Raw genomic sequence first — 18,154 nt, 5'->3', positions numbered from 1 at the left:
CAATATTTAAACAAAAACTTCCAATTTACTTTAAACCAAACACTATTAATGACAATGATGTACTAACTGTAGAAAAACCCAACATATTCCGCAGTGATTATTTGGTGAGAGCCAGATGTCTGAGATAGACAACAATGATTTCGAGATTCAGTCAGATTACAGGAAAGCTGCTAAACCTTTTTATTATGTACCATATGAAGGCTTCAATCAAACAACAAACTCACATAGAATCTACAAAACAAAAACAAAAAAATATAGGGCAGGAACAAACATAAAAAACAGCAAATATGCCAGTGCATAAGATTTAAGTCTAGTAACTGTTTGGCAGCTAAATTTTTATTGAAAGGATTATTGAATAGTTCAAAGCGGGCATCAGAACACAGCACAGTATAACCAGTAATAAAACATTACAAGCCCATTATCAGTTAAGGAAAACCAGAAAGGTATAAACCAAATAGCAAAATAAACTATACCTCAATCCCGAACTTTTTGAGATCTCTAAAATCTATCAAAATAATTCAAATCAATCTCGAACAAAGAGAAAGATGACAAATACTGACAAAGCTACCACTATGACTACACATAAATGGATACCCTAACTAATTATGTTTGCCCTATTCATTTTTATTAGTTAACTAATTATGTTTGCCCTGTTCATTTTTATTTTTATTTTTCAGTAAGGATGCTTGACCTATTCATTCACATTAGCTTAGTAGAAAATACCCCTTCCCACCCCCTTCCTGTTATCCCTTCATCGAAGACCCTCTTCAAGAAAACCAGGCTCAAATGGATAGGCAAATTGATACTGAGGAAACGGCATCAACTCAATCCCACTGAAAAGTATCTGACTAGCTGTAATTTTTTATAAAGTTGAATGAAACAGAAGTATGACCTTTCCCAGTCAATGTTGCTGACTGATGAAAGGGAAAAAATATAGAGGCCGAAGGAGAAAGCAGCGTGTCATCCAAGGTTACCTTTTGTTTCAGGAGCACAAGATCGTCTCCACTATCTTTCATTTGTGGAACTGTAACGATACCTCTCTTCAGTTGTTCTAACTCTTCTTTTAGACGACGAATTTCATTTTGATATTTCTTGATAAGTGATTTTTCATCAATTATCTGCAAATTGACAGTTTCTATTTCAAGCATTACTGACAATCCACAATAAAAGAGACGACATGTATTTTGACTTGTCTGACCTTGTTTTGTGCTGCTTGAATCTCAATGTGTTTAGCACGGTGAGCAAACTTTAATGTGTTATGTGTCTCTTCAGAATTGCTTGACGAAGGAGTCACAGTGCATATTAGCTATTAGAGATGAAGAAAAAAACATATTGGTAAGGTATTCCCTATAATTTAAACATCTGTTTGATAAGGACCATTTGTATGATAGCAATGGTTTCATCAGAAACCACTATGCTGGTAATATCAACACATAAAGAAAAAAGAACTTACAGATACACGTCCTTGACCACTTAATGAGGATTGAAGAAGCCTGGTCAATTTTGAATCTCTATATGGTATATGAGTAGCTTTCCCATCAGTTAACTTAGAAATAACCTGCAAGGAAAACAAGTCAATATTAGCCCAAAATAAATGAAAGCCAAAGATAGGAACCTTCTTTCCTTTCTTCCTTCTTTTTGTTCTATTAATCACAAGCCTCATCTTGTCGGGGTATTTTGTGACGAAATGAAACCTTTTAAATAAACTTTCCATTAGTCAGAATTAAGAATAAAAGCATCTGCAAACCACTCATGTATCATACAATGCTCACACAACATTTTCTAAACCCCTTGCATAAGTCATCTGTGAGAAATATAGGAGAAGAATATTATTAAATTGTTGTATCTACATTATTACATAAAGACCCTATTTATAGACACTTCAATACAATCCTTTATCAAGTAGGAAATTATATTTTGTTCCTAATCTTATTCCTATTCTATGTAAGATTGTATATACCTATTCCAATTATAGCACTCCCCCTCAAACTGGTGCATACAAGTCATATGTACCTAGCTTGTTACAAATGTAATTAATACGAGGACCGGTGAGGGGCTTGGTGGAGATACTTGCAAGTTGATCACTCGACTTCACAAAATTGATAGTCAATCCTAATGTTCTTAGTCTTCTCATGAAATACTGAATTTGATGCAGAATATTGATAAAACACAAAGTGATAAACCCCGCTATGAGTCATGCCGACTATTTCATATCATAGAGAGAATTGTGCAATCGACATACAAAACCTACTAGACTCCCCCCGAGAAACAAAACCAGGTGATTGCTCCATATAGACTTACTCACAGTACAGTAGTCGCCGGAAAGTGCTCAAAATCTATGGTATAAAATATATGGATCGTCTTGGAATCACTAGATGAATCGATATTAAACAAGAAAGTCACTGAAAGACTAGTCGGAACATGCTCATGCGTCGAAGTATTAGATTTGACGGCTGAAAGTGGTCAGAATCTGAGAAAAAATTATATGAGTAGGGTCAAAATGAGGGCACGAATCACGACCCTACTGAGAAGAGAATTATATAGGTAGAATCGGATTAACGACACAACCCTATGAAAAAGAAAATTTATATGGGTAGGGTTGAAATGATGGCACAGCTCTACACAAATAAGAAAGAAATCACTAGAAAAAACGATGCTACGCAAATCAGATATGAGAAAGTAGTCGCCGAAAGGATGGCACGATGCTACACAAATAAGATATGAGAAAGTAGTCACCGGAATGATGGCACAGTGATACACAAATCAGATATGAAAAAGTAGTCACCAAAAAGATGGCACAGTGCTACACAAATTAAATATGAAAAAGTAGTCACCGGAAAGATGGCACGGTGCTATGCAATTTAAATATGAAAAAAAGTAGTCACCAGAATGATGGCACGGTGCTACGCAAATTAGATATGAAAAAATAGTCACATGAAAGATACACGGTGACCTAACTTTTGCTAACATAATCATTGGCCAGATGGGTGCCATATATGGGTAATAGCCGTCCGCCGGCAGCGGAAGCTCTTTGATTCTCTACCAAGACTGTAGAAGCTCTAATACCAAGTGAGAAATATAGGAGAAGAATATTATTAAATTGTTGTGTCTACATTATTACAGAGAGACCCTATTTATAGACACTACAATACAATCTTTTATCAAGTAGGAAACTATATACTATTCATATTCCTATTACTATTCCTATTTATATTCCTATTATATGTAGGATTGTATATACCTATTCCATTTCTAACATCATCAATTACCAATACACACGACATACCTCTTTTTACTTGACCTTGTTCATCAAAAACTTAAAATGATATGTTATAGTTTGGTACTTCAAAAATAAATCATCAAAAATTCCGGGTTTTTAAAATCTTTTGTCCTTTGTGAACATTACAATTGTGAGTAATATAAGAGAAAAATATTATTGAATTGTATATCTACATTGTTACACTGAGCTCTATTTATTGATACTACATTACAATCCTTATCCAAGTAGGATTCTTCATACTATTCATGTTCCTATTCCTATTCTAACACTCCCCTTTAAACAAAATACTAGTCATATGTACCGAGCTTGTAACAGATGTAACTTATATGAGGACCGGTGAGGGACTTGGTGAAGATATCTGCAAGTTGATCACTCGACTTCACAAATTGTGTAACAATATCTCTTTAGAGTAACTTTTCACTATCATTGATAGTTAAGCTCAATGTGTTAAGTCCTCTCATGAAATACCGGATTTGATGTGATATGAAGGGGTACTTGGTTATCACACACATGTTCCATCTGAGTTCTGACTGATTTCTCCAAATTTTAGTTCTCTAAGACCATCTCCAACCCACCTCAATTTTACTCTCCATTCTCTATAATTGGAGAATAAAATAGAGAGTGGGCACTCCAACCTACCTCCATATCACTCTCTATTCTTCATATTTAGAGAGGTGAACAATCGTTCTCCAAATTTGGAGAACTACTATTCACACTCTCTATTTCACTTTTCCAATATTTTATTATTATTTCTATTACTTTCTAATTAGCATATTATTTTACATATAATTTCATTAAATAAATATCTAATATTCATAATTCTTTTTAAATGCAATATAATATTTTTAAAAATATATTATTTAATATATACTACTTCCATCCCGAATTAATAGTATTTTAATTTTTCTAATTTTCGTCAATAATATAATTTGATTTTATTATTAATTTTAACTATAAAGAATACACAAAATTAAAATAATAAGATGAAAAGTTTAATTTAAAAATACAATACATAATATGATAATTTAAATACAAGATAACAATACAATACATAACATAATAAAGATAAAAAACAATACAATACATAACATAATAATTAATTTATCACAATAATAATTTAGTAATCTGGTAGGTCGTTTCCAGATTTAGCACTATTCGAAAAAATTAGGATATGATCAAGAGAATTGTTGTGATTGCGGTTGTGATTGTCGGTTTCTTTTTTCAAGTATTCGTTGTTGCAGGTAATCACGAACATTTGGATCACTAATAGCTTCTAAATCTGTCATTAAAATTTTATTTTCTTCTCTAAATTTTATATTACATGAAAATTATATAAAGTAATTATTAGGAAAAAGAAATAAATGATTTATATTATGAAATAAGAAAATAAGAATGAAATAGAAATAATAATATAAAATTGAGGAGAGAGAAAAAGATTCTTTTTTAGAAAGTAAAATAGAGAATTGGGTTGGAGTTGGTTGTATGAAAAAATAGAGAACTCTATATTTGGAGAGTAAAATAGAGTGTAGGATTGGAGATGCCCTAAGCAACTATTTAAGCCAAATTAGCTCATAAGTTGCTATAGTCATTGCTCGATATTCTGCTTCTGCTCTAAATCTCACCGAATGTGACGACCTCTTGGGCGGAGCGTGGTAGGTCAGTTTGTGGTGGCGTTGGTTGGGGTTTAGTCGTAGGGAGACATTGGACCTCTTCGTCGGGTTGGTTTCGCACAACACTAATCAGAAGTGGAACTACACATATCAAAATTGAAGAGTCACTAGAAAGACGCACGGTGACTACTTTCTCTTCCCCGAATGCTTCTCAACTTGGCTTTGATGCCATGTCACAAAATATAAGAGAAAAATATTATTGAATTGTGTATCTACATTATTATACTAAGCCCTATTTATAGACACTATATTACAATCCTTATCCAAGTAAGATTTTATATACTATTCATATTCCTATTTCTATTCTAACAGAATGTCAAGTCAATATACCTGATGACTGATCATAAAAATGGGTACTTTCTTGTATATAAATTTCTCTTAAATAACTAAGCTACTTTATTACAGAAATGTCAAAAATGATGATATTAGTCCAGAAAAACTATTTCACTGATGATAAAATAAAGTTGTTTGGGTCCTTACAGTTCCAAGAGTCAGTAGGCTTTTGTTGATGTAAGATCCCTCCTTTCGGCGCACACCGGTGGTTTCAGCCTTTGAGCTCTCAGAACCTGCCAAATCAATAAGGTGCTGCAAGCATATTTTTTATCAAGAAACAGAAAAGTTGGAAATGAAGAGTTAGAAGTTCTCAATCAAAATGAAGATGAACTCTTTGAGACAAATAACAAAACTTGAACCTAGTTGTTAGGAAGTGAGGACTAGTTTAAGTCAGTAACATCTTGTTTGGATGGTTGTTACGCATTGTTTCATGATGTATCGTATTATATTGTTTTGATACATAAAATGATGACAGATCGTATCGTTTCTATCATTTCATAATATAACACACTAGCAATATGAATAATAAACTCACAATATTACAAAGAAAAAGTTGGGCATGAGAAGGTATTGTAAAAAAAGATGGGTGCAGGGTACAATAGAATTATTAAATAATAAGTACGGACAAAATGAGAACAAGAAAAAAAGGTAATAACACATACGCCAAATCAGTTGTTACATAGAATGGCACTTTGATTGTTACAAAACAACGAATTTAACAATATGATACAAAAAGATTGAAGTAATAATCAAAACATATATTGTATTTGAAGTAATAATACAACATAATACAATAGGTAAAAACCATCCAAACAAGATGTAAGGAATGTATGATTTGTTCAAAGTGATTATGTTGAAGTCTAACAAGTCTAGAGCAGAGTTTTTACCAGCTGTGACAAGGTAACTGCCCCTCCTTCACTATATTCATCGCAGGGGCTACTTTCTATTGTCTGTTAAAAGAAAGTTAGCTAAAATAACAATATACACATTGTTTCAATGAAACTCTATATGCAAGTAAATATCAAATAGCATAATGAATCACGGATTTATAGTTCATTAGTGAAAATATAAAATACCAGCGTAAATATTGTATGACTTCTGCTACTGAGTAGATTGAAGTTTGTCGAACCAACATGCCGATGCTCTGCAAGCAGAAAACCAATTTTAAAAAAACTGAAAGCATACTCCCTCTATCCTAATTTATGTGGCACCCTTTCCTTTTTTGTCAGTCCCAAAAATAATGTCAACTTTCCATAATTAGAACAATTCAACTTAGAAATTCCTCGTTTACCCTTAATTAAATGATATATAGCTAATAACGACTGAATATTCATCCTACGTTTTAGCTTATTCTTGTTTTAGTTGTTTTTTAGTTTCTAGAATAAGAGTTTATCTCAATCACTTCATTATCCTATTTTATCTCCTATAGTTATCATGTACAAACTTTGTATATATCAGGTCTCTGTATCAGCTGGGTATAGCCCTTGATGGAGGGAGTAATACATAACTGTAAACTCTAATGAAGTACATAAAAGAGATGAACAATTCCTAATAGAATGTACTTCACAAAGGAATTGAGAAGACGACAAGGAGGATCAACAGCCTTTATTGTTATTTTTATATGTTTGATGTAAGTGTTCCTTTATATATAGGTCGTAAAATTTGGCACCGCCTTGGTGCAATTAATAAAAAAAATCAATAGGTGCAATTAATAAAAATATTTTTCTAACTTAAAATCACCGTAAGTATGAGTACACCTACCCTCCCCAGACCCCACTTGTGGTTATGGAGTCAATTGCTTTCCATATATAGGAGATATCAGGGATTAATGTAGCATATTTCAAAGATATTACAATTTGGAAGAACAAATATTTATGAGTGTAAATAGCAGATTTTAAGGCATGAAAATCAAAATTCTTTCTATTTAATGAAAGAACTTGCCATTTGAGAGCAGTCATTCAGCAAACTTGACAAGAATATTCCCCCACCCTCCCTTATTGTTTATAAAAAGAAAGAAACGATTGTAGACATAATTGTTGCACGAACTCATGGGACGGTGATCAAAAGCCATGAGTTCAAGTTTTTCTTTTTGTGATTGAGCTGTATTATATGTATTGTTGTCTCTAAAATTGGAAGCCTCATGGGAGGGGTTGATTGTGGCTGTTTTGGGTTGTTAATGGAGGGTGTGGCAGTACACCAAGTTTTTGGTTGTGGTGGACTGTTTTGAGGGTCCCACTTTGTTATTAGCCATTAGAAATGTGTCCATTATGTATTTAACTTGAGGCTGTAAAAAAGGGAAAAGGTAGAAAGAAGCATATGTATAAGAAGGATCCGACGAGCAAGTCGCTGTCTAATAGCCAACATATTGCTGATATGGTTTGAATGTGTTAATGGGATGTTTGTAATGATTGTACCACTTGATTTTGTTTAGAGTATCTAGTTTAAGGAATTGATATGCTCCTCTTGGCATTATCCAATTTAGGAAACATTACTAATATACATATGCTCCTTTTGGCATGATATGTTTAGCAAAATTTTGTTTCTTAACTTGTAGTGAAGGAACTTCCCATCGATGGAGAAAAAAACTGGTTTGGTATCTTAGTGTAAAATGTGGACAATTGTTGATCAACATCAGTTAATTGTGTGCTTTTGCACGGATACAAAAGTAGATGAGATATTACTCCCTCCGTTTCGAAAAGAATGGTCTAGTTTGACTTGGCATGTTTAAGACCACAATATTAAGCAGATGAAAAAGGAAAGCAGGTCATTCTTTTTTAAAGAAAAGAAGTATTGAATTATGTATTTGCATTATTACACTGAGCCCTATTTATAGACACTACATTACAATCCTCATCCAAGTAGGATTCTATATATACTATTTCTATTCATATTCCTATTCCTATTCCTAATCTAATTCTAACACTCCCCCCTCAAACTGTTGCATAGAAGTCATATGTACCGAACTTGTTACAAATGTAACTAACACAAGGACTAGTGGGGGACTTGGTGAAGATATATGCAAGTTGATCAATCGACGTCACAAATTTTGCAACAATATCTCTCGAGGGTATCTTTTCTCTAACAAAGTAACAATCAATCTCAATGTGCTTAGTCCTCTCAAGAAATACCGGCTTTGATAAGATATGAAAGGTTTCTTGGTTATCACACACAAGTTCCATTGGGTCAATTTCTCCAAATTTTAGTTCTCTCGGCAACTATTTAATCCAAACTAACTCACAAGATGCGACATCCATTGCTCGATATTTGACTTCTACACTAGATCGAGCAACCACTCTATTTCTTACTCTTCCTGGAGACCAAATAACCTCCTACTAAAACACAATATTCGGGTGTAGAACGTCTATTAGAAGGTCATCCTGCCTAATCAACGTTTGTATATCCAATGATATGATCATGGCCTCGATTCTCGAAGAGTGGTTTGAGTGGTTCTTTACTTGAAGCTAACTTTATATAATATGTGGTTGCTATATTTTGACTTCTTCCCCACGATCACCGTGGAGAAAAGCATTCTTAATGTCCAACTAATGAAGAGGCCAATGATGAACGACAACCATAGATAGAAAATGGTGGACATATGCTATTTTAGTCACTGAAGAGAGTATCACTGTCATCCAACCCAAATATTTGAGTAAACCCTTGAAAAAAAGTGAATCTGAAATAAAGAGAAAACACTAAACACTATTAGAAAACTCAAATATGGCGGAAATAGTGTTCGTGGTCGCCAAAAAGTGCTCAAAATCAGGTATAAATATATGGATAGTCCCGGAATCAAGAGTCAGTCGATATTGAACAAGTCACTGAAAAATTAGCCGCAACACTCACACACCGACTGTGGTACTGACGCGGTCATTGGAACCCTAAATCAGCGACGGTGGTTGGGGTTTGGTCATCGGGGGTTGCTGGACCTTATGGTGGTGTTGGATTTTGCAAACACCAACGGAAACAAAGATAAGTTCTCATAGTCACCAGAATTTGCACAGTGACTTCTGATTTCACTGGAATGATGCACAGTGATACTATCCGAAAAAGTGGCCGAAATAAGCTCAGCGCCTAGCGCATGTAGTAGATCTCAACATCTCACTGGAGAAAGCTGCTTCTAATGGCGTGTGGAAGGTTTTGTGCTGGTGGAATTTTGTGGGTTATGATCACAAGAGGTAGGGGACCATGTGGTGGTGTTGGTTTACACACAACACTCACAAATACGGGGTTGACACAAAACAACCCTAGAAAGTTACAGGAATTTGATGCATGGTGGTAATTTTGACCTAATTTTCTTTCACCTGATTTTTCTCACCAATGCTCTAATACCATGTAAGAAATATAAGAGAAATTTTTTTTGTTGAGAGGCAAGGGTAACTTTGTATTCACACCAAAAAAAATTCATCATCCAAAAAATGATGAATTGGAAACTTACATCCCACCCATGGGTATACTGACAAGGGTAAGAGAAATATTATTGAACTCATATCTACATTATTGCATTATAGACTCTACATTACAATCCTTATCCAAGTAGGAATCTATATACTATTCTTATTCCTATTCTAACTCTAACAGAAACATTTCCATTTATATTTTCTTTGTTGAAGATAGTTATACTGACTTATAAAAGCATAAGCTCAGTGGTTTGGGCTTGGGACTTCCATGTTGGAGGTCTCAAGTTTGAAACCCCTTGTCAGCGAAAGCAAGGGGTTTGCCTTCTGGGTCGAGCTCGTCGCACCGGGCTTGCTTAGTGCGGGTTACCTCTCCTATGTGGTTTGCGAGCTATTGAATAGGAGCAGGGGTTTTACCCTGTGCGCACCCAAAGGGTAGCGGCTGCGGGTTTCCCTTGACATCAAAAAAAAAAGAAAAAAGCATAAGCTCATACCTTCCCCAGCAGCAATAAGGGATAGAGCATGAGCAGGGGACAAAACAACTTCTTCCTTGATTCCTTCCACAAAGGTCCCCTAAAATCAATAAGAAGAACAGCAAATGAGAACACTTATTTAGAAATTAGGATGTTGAAGGGCAGCGTACTACATAATTTCAAAGTGGTTAACATCAAATAAAAGAGTTCAACATACTAAAATAGCTTAGGATGGAGAAAAATGAGCATAGGCAAATACTTTACAAAAACCAAGCATAACCAATACTTTACAAACTAACAGGAACACTGCAAATTACTTTAATTAAAAAAAGACCACTGCAGATTGAAAAAATTAGCATTTAATGCTTTGTTTAAAGCAGCTAGAAGCTCAACAAATGCCAATCTCTGGAGTCTGGATGTATAAGCGTGTGAGTTTGGCTTGTAGGAGAAGGCCCTTATTGTAGAATTTACACCCTGACCATCCCATCAGGAGTATGCTTAGTAGCATTTGATACAGAACGCTGGCTGGAGAACCCAGAAGAAGTCAATAAGAGAATGACCCTAGAGGTGCTATAACCAATATATTGCTTAATGTCTGCACTAACCGAGTACAATTGTGATGTTAGATAACAGTGACATTAAATAAGGTATAAGCAGCAAACGGAACCTAGATTGTAGCTCACAATAGAACCATAGATGTACTGCTTTTTTCAAAATTCCCGCAATACTAAATTAATTTATATCCAATCAACATTACTATGGAGTTGTGAACTACAGCAATCCAGCTAGTCACTCTATACATATATATCGGTTATATAAGTACAATCCCCCTTCACTGGAGCTTCTGTTCTCAACCGACAAACACCTAGATTTGTACAAGTCATTAAATGTCAAGAAAGACGCTACCACTTGATATGCCGAAATATTTTTTAATCTAAATGAGGAAGTATCCGTGGTGGTATACATTCTTTATCAGATCGGTAGTTGTATGTATACATTGCAGCAGATATATTATTTATGTGAACTTAGTGTTGTCCTGCTTATTATCACAAGGGGGCTCGCACAATTTTTATTATGTGCCAGAAAAATCCTTCAAGCCAAACTTGGGTCACTTTAGATGGGGATTATGTATTCATGAATAGAGATAATTTATCTGTTATATTCCCAGACTCTCTCCAACATAGCAGGTAAAAGCTCTCATTAGCTGAGCCATTTTAGAGATTGAAAGGTTAAGAGGAGTTCTTTTAGATTGATAAGAATTGCTAGCCCCAAAAAAAAAAATTGCTAGCCGAGTTGTTCACAATGGAAAAGGTAGTACAAGGCGGATGTATGGGGGGCGCATGTCACTAGCTCAAATCTTACCAGGCGAATACTTAGTGGAGAAGGGTAAAGCACAGACCCATTATCCATCGAGTTTCGAAGTTGGAGTACAGTGAATTCCTCAATTATCAAAATACTTTCCAGAATTAGAAGACACCTTTGTAAAGTTAGTCATGTAGTTAAAGTAGTTATGGTTCACATTGCAAATAAAAGGAGTTCCCTGATGCAGGAACAAACCTTTTGTTTACATTCCAGAGGATTAGCACCTACACTTCTGTCAAGGTTTGAACAGTTTCAATCCTTCTTAGCTTAGGGATAGAACAAGTTCCCATATTCATACTTTTTTGCATTATCTATCAAATAACCACTGAAGTGGTTTATTTCAACAGAAAAAAAAAGGAGAATTTCTAGCAGAGTTCAAAAGGTCTCTTTTACTATCTACTTAATAGTAGTTCAAAAGTAGCTTTGCTCCGCAAAAATTTCTCAATTTCCAAGTTATCTTAGTAGCCAAGTAGTTCATGCAACTACTTAACCCCCAAGTTATCACGTGCTCCATGGTCTGTAATGGTAAATGCTACTAACCAATGAGGCAATGATTAGTCCAAACTCCAAGCAACGGAAATAATGCACAATAACCAGCATCTTCTTTCAATAAAGTTTGAGGTGTTGTTGTTGCTGAGGTAAATCTAGTATTTGGAACAAGCTGCTGACAATGCCATTAATGTAGCATTCCTAAGGAGGCAACTACTCATGCATGTAATTTATGATTGTTCTCCACTGCAGGTTCACAACATTTTACATGCGTAGATATATGTGTCCAATAGGTTGATCCCTGAACCTTGTTTTTCTTTTTGATTAAGTAAAATTCTATTAAATGAACCAAGAAGGTGCCAAGAATAGATTGATCATGCTAAACTAAACTGCACTTCCTCCAAGATGTAGAAGTGGCAGTTTCTTTTTATTTAAAGAGATACCAGCAGAAAAAACAAGAGCTGCAAAGTGCCAAGTGAATGGAAGTTAACAAAACAACAAGAAAGTCATATAGTTAATGATTTGATGCAGCATCATAAAGAAAACTAGGTGTTTATCAGCAGTGTTTACGTGAACATGCATAAGAATGTTAATGGAAATAAAACCTGAGTGTCCTCTCTGATTCTTAAATTCTGTCCAGCTGGATTTAGCAAGTCATTAACAACCTGAATAAAGCAGACATTACGGATACAATCAACTAACAGAAAACTGCTTCTACGTTAAACACCTAACCCAAACTGAAAGCATCAACCCTTTAGTTCTCAAGTAATCACAGTTAATTTAATTAATAAAACGCCCAGCTCAGGCATTAGAATTTAAAAAAAAAAAAAAACCACAGTTAAACAGAAGAAATTAGTAGTCAATGAATGCATGGATATTTTAAATGTGTAAAGAAAACAACTCAATGAATCATCAAGATTATGTCAAAGCCTTATGAAGTTACACTATACATGAATCATGCTTACACGTCAGATGATTGATAGCTTATTTCTAAAAAACAGAAAATGGAAATGTATGGGTCATAGCTTTATTGCTCATTCCACCATACATTTTTAGATTAAAGAGAATTTTCAAAAAGAAAATTGTTTCAGCTTTTGTATGACCGGTAACGGTGTTACATAATAAATACATGTTACTCAGTTTTTAATATTCGTGATGAATTCTTATAAACCATTCTCGAGTTTTATCTATATGTGAATTTTTATTTGGTGGAATGGCCTAAGAGACCCTCGTACTTGTGTCGGTTTGTCATCCCAGCTCCTGTACACTTTGAAGTTTCAATTAAGCACCTGTAATTGTTAAATCACAGTCTTTTAAACCCCTATGACCATTGACAAATCCTATGTGGCAATTTGATGGTTGAGTTGGAACAAGTGCGTGAATTTCACGCATATAACGAGCGCAAACATTAAAATTTAGACTAAAAATGATTAAAATGAGAAAAGGAAAGAAAAAGACCAACAATAAAAAAGAAAAAAAAAATCTGCCACCTCTTTCTTCTTTCTCCCACTCCACCCTCCGTTCTTCCCCCCATTTCATTTTCCTTTCTCCCTTTTCCCTTTCTTCCCCCTCCCCATTTTCACCACCTGAAATCAATATTTGAGAAAAACAATTAGGAAAACCGTCAAACTGAAGATCTATATTTTATTTTGAAAAAAGGTTCTGAAATTGTTTGTTTATGATGCCGGTGAAGATGGTTTTCATTTTTAAAAGGGTTTTAAATCTGTTAAGTTGAAGCTGAAATCTTTCTTCATTTTTTCGTTCTTTTATCTTATTTTTGCTGTTGGGGGTGAAGGAAATTTATTTTGGTGAATCTCTTTTATTTTTTATTATTGAAAGAAAAAATTGACAATAAAATGGTGGAACAAAAGAGGATGAAGATGGTGGAAGGAAGAGGAAGGTTCAGTGAAGGAAAAGGTGGAGAATGGAGATGGTGGGTGGGTGGGGGTAGTCCTAAGGTGGTGAAGGTGATGATGGATTGAAAAAGGGAAAATTCAAAAAAGTTGTTTTTATAAAAAAATAATATAAAACTAATAAATTAATATGACGTGTGATAGAAAATCCGATGTGGCCACTGATTTGTCATTCATATCGGAATGTATTAAGAGCACGAAAGGTAAGGTCGTAAGGAGGGTTTAAAAAAGTGTGATTTAACAACTACAGGTGCTTAAATGAAACTTTGAAGAGTACAGGGGGAATGACAAACCGGAACAAGTACAAGGGTCTCTTAAAGCATTCCGCATTTATATTTAATGGTAGCTATTTGTTGAAAAGATGAAAAATCAAACTTCATCATTATCCACAATGGTGGAAATCAAGGATATGGAAAAAGTTCATCATTTAATCAGAAGGGGTCAAGTAATTAGGATAAACAACAAAAGGAAAGTAGATCAAGAAAAGGGATTAACGGTTGAAATGGTGAATGGTTGAAATTCTAGATGTATTAGACTCCCACTAGAACACATGAATAGCTCCAGTTTCTTAGAGTCTTTTATTTGACATTAGGGTGCAAGTACAACCACTGTACTGTTTGATCTTGATCATTTATAGAAATATACAAAGTTACCAATTTCAAAAGAAAAAAAAAGTAGATCAAGAAAAGGGATTAACAGTTGACATTTACTACACATATACCGAGCAGAATTACGAACTTGAAGCGAAACAGCCAATTTCTTCATAAATGGTTGGAATCTCACCTCATTGTAGATCTCCAGGTATGAGACACGAAGCAGAAATTCTCGTCTTGGAGTCTAAACCAGCAACAAATTCAGCCACATATTTATATTGAAGTATTATCCATAAAAGGTTGCACTAACAAGAAGTACCTCTTGGATAATGCTGAAGGCATCCTTCACAGCCAATGGTATAATACCAGGAGATCTTTGATCACCCTATGATGAGACACAAGTTACGTAGAATTATCAGATTCGTTCCTCAAATGAACAGTAAGTTGATTAGATATGCCTCTATATAGCATAATGTACAGGGAACTGTAACAGCAGCTCCAATTTCAAGCAAACAAAGAGCCAGCCTATCATGTGAACCTACACTTCCAAAGCAATTCAAAGATTTGTGAACTCCTTGTAGAATGAATCAGCCTTAATAAAAGCCATCATGTTGTAACTTAAAGCAATGAAAAGGGGTTAACGCATCATAGGTGATCCCATCCACTTTAGAGAAGTTTGAGCTTCAAACAGCGGTGCACTAAGTGATCCCAACAAGGATCCGTCACCTCTTTGAATTTCAACTTTGAGGAGTCGGATTAATATTGGCATTGGATAATGGATGCAGAAATTAGCTATTTTAATTACAATTTAACTTCTTTTGCACTAAACCCATAGATGCTTTCTATTTTTCCCATAAATTGTGTGCTTCACTTCAAGCCCCATGGGCCTTGTCGCTTTCTTCTGCTTTTTGCTTTTAAAAGCACTAGTATGGATGACGCATGAGTTCAGATATTTCAGGAACTAGACAGAATGGTATACTGTCCCATAATGTTCCCAGGTATAGATTTCACTGTCTATTCCTGATTCCTGAAGGTTGGCTTCATTTTTTTTCTCATTCAAATGTTTGTAAGCAACAGAAACCCCTATCTTCCAGTATGTACTTTTCAATTTTATCATTAAATATCTTTATTTTCATAAATAGTACTGTTAGACAATGATCTAATGTAGTTTTAACTGCAATATCAGTAAGAGACAAGAAGCTGCAGAGAGAGAATAACAGTTCACCCTGACAGTCAAAAGCCAAAGACATTGGAGACAACTGGTGACTAGTTAGTAGATCCGGCCACATCCAAGGTGTCGGAAGATCCAGGCAACCAAATCACAGAAGTGGCTTCCTAGACGGAACAGCCACGCACTGACACATACCGGGAGGAAGGAAGTAATTTCCGTGAGTCTCAATCATGCGCGGCACTTGTAACGGATTCTAGTGCAACACCACTGTTTCCAGCCCATCCAGGGAATGGCTGGAGAGGGGCATAGGGAAAGAGGACGTTAGGGAGGTGGTGAATAGCTGTAAACAAGAGAAAACTCCTAGGGGTCTGATGGTTTCTTTTCGGCTTTCTTCCAACAGTACTGGAACAAGGTTAAAGGAGAGGTGTGGAAACAATAGCTCCATTTGACGAAATCAAAAGTTCGAGAAGAGACTCAAAGCATCCTTAGTTGCCATTTTTCTGAATAGGGAAGGAGCAGCGAGCATCAAAGACTATCAGCAAAATAGTATTTGGTGGGTCATTTGGAAATAAAGGTATCTTAAATGTTTTGAAGGCAAAAGAGAGCACACACACAAGTTGAAGTCCAATTTATTATTCCTCTTAGCCCTTTGGTGCAACACGCAAAATGTATATGCTGTAGAGAGCTTCTTCGATATTCTCAGTTATCTCCCAGGCTAGAGTAGGTAGGAACTGAGTTTTTGGAAGGTTCCTGGATATGAAATAGAAAAACTTGTAAGGCTCCTGATGTAATCACTGCACAATCTTGGTGCTTCTTTTGCTTATAAAATGTTCACGTATCCAAAAGAAAAATAGGAGGCTGTTTGAAGGGATAGAGTCCAGCTTTATACATTTGAGGAATAGCTTCTCTCCTTTAGTCAATTTTTTTATGCACCATGAAGTTCCTGTTTCTGTAGAAACTTGGGAGTCTTTGGTAGAGCATAGGTTCCCTACTTTTAGATTCTTTACTTCTTTGTATATTGGTTGTATATGGGATTTAAAGAGGGTGTTTGGATTGACTTAGATCCTGTTTGGATTGGCTTAAAAAAAGTAGTTTTTAAGTCAAACTTAAATGACTTTTAAGTAGAAATATAAAAAGTAGGGGGAGGCCTACTTTTGGTTTTTAACTTATTTTAAGTCATTTTTAACTTATTTTAAGTTATTTTTAATATTGTCAAACACTTCCTAGCTTATTTCAAGTCATTTCCTGACTTATTTTAAGTTATTTTTATATTTGTCAAACACTTCTAGAAGTCAAGAACTGACTTAAAAGTAGGTTTGACCAACTTTTAAGTCAATCCAAACACCCTCTTATTTTTAGGTGTTTTTGGCTTTTTAATTTTTAGAGGTGTTTGGCAAAGACACGAAGTGCTTTTAAGCAACTATACTTTAGGCTTAAAAAGTACAAAAAAAAAAAAAGGAAAAAAGTAAAACCTACTTTTGCCTTTTGACTTTTAAGTCACTTAAAAAAGCTTATCCAAATACCCCCTTAACGTTACAGCTTATATATTCAATATAAATTATTTACTTTACAAAAAGAAACAATCTTACCATAGTCTTGTTATCATAACACTGGAGTCCTACAAGAAATTTTGAGAACTTAAAAGTTCCTTCACAATGATCAGTTTCAAACCATTCACTGAACTAAGCAGTTTCAATATCTGTTACTGCTTCTGGTCCTTCTTTTCGTGTGGGGATATTTACTACAAAAAAGTAAAGTTGAGCTATCTTAAATCCTTTCAATGATAACTAGATTCTAGCCAAATTTAATCTTTATTTCTTTCTTTAGCATGAATGTATTACTATTGCCATTAAAAGAATAAGAAAGAACGGAGTGTTTTACCTATTAACAACCTTTCATCTAATCCCGTTTGTTCACCTGGTTTTTGAGTTCTTCAATATGATATGTTTTTTTTGAAATAGATCTTCAATATGATATGTTAAAACGTGTTTCCTTTAGATATTTTCTTTTGTCAAGTAAGTTCATATGTATTCTTTAGATATTTTTCTTTTTCCTTTTAGTGATAGTCTACATTTCCTTTGGCATCTACTCAGTCCAACCTTCCATGAGTGGCATGACTGCAATAGGCTTATTATCCATACATAATTTTAGAGAGAAAATGGCTATTTATTTCATTCACACACGCGAAGTGGAAATCATTAAAAATATATCCAATGAATAATGTCAAAGCAAGAAAAGCAAAGAATAGATCTACTAGGCAGCTATGAACAGGTAATAATGTAGTTGTGTAGCACTTATCCATAAACACTTGATTAATGAGATCATCCACACAACACTACGATCAAAATCTGTTTACACAAAAATAAAAGAATAATTCCCTGTCTAAACGGCATAGCAGCACATATATATAGTAGCAAGTTTAACTAGAGATAAAACAAACTTCTACTGTCCAATTCTTGCATATGTTTTTTATTTG

The 18,154-nt window shown here is 34.6% G+C and overlaps 1 protein-coding gene across 1 annotated transcript in view; it reads right to left on the bottom strand.

Moving 5' to 3' along the window:
- Positions 1-18,154, bottom strand: part of LOC125859498 (kinesin-like protein KIN-7K, chloroplastic) — a 44,585-nt gene that overhangs the window by 22,472 nt on the left and 3,959 nt on the right. Inside the window, exons 6-15 of the mRNA XM_049539267.1 lie at positions 14,827-14,892; positions 14,698-14,751; positions 12,607-12,666; positions 10,172-10,250; positions 6,360-6,427; positions 6,171-6,233; positions 5,431-5,535; positions 1,454-1,558; positions 1,199-1,306; positions 975-1,118 (exon numbers count right to left, since the gene is read on the bottom strand). Of these exons, the coding sequence (XP_049395224.1) occupies positions 975-1,118; positions 1,199-1,306; positions 1,454-1,558; positions 5,431-5,535; positions 6,171-6,233; positions 6,360-6,427; positions 10,172-10,250; positions 12,607-12,666; positions 14,698-14,751; positions 14,827-14,892 (852 nt within the window). The remainder of the gene's footprint in view (positions 1-974; positions 1,119-1,198; positions 1,307-1,453; positions 1,559-5,430; positions 5,536-6,170; positions 6,234-6,359; positions 6,428-10,171; positions 10,251-12,606; positions 12,667-14,697; positions 14,752-14,826; positions 14,893-18,154) is intronic.

The sequence above is a fragment of the Solanum stenotomum genome, chromosome 3 (genome assembly GCF_019186545.1).
Source record: "Solanum stenotomum isolate F172 chromosome 3, ASM1918654v1, whole genome shotgun sequence".
NCBI classification, from domain to species: domain Eukaryota; kingdom Viridiplantae; phylum Streptophyta; class Magnoliopsida; order Solanales; family Solanaceae; genus Solanum; species Solanum stenotomum.
Note: the sequence above shows the minus strand (reverse complement) of the source record. Positions and strands in the feature narration are given on the sequence as shown.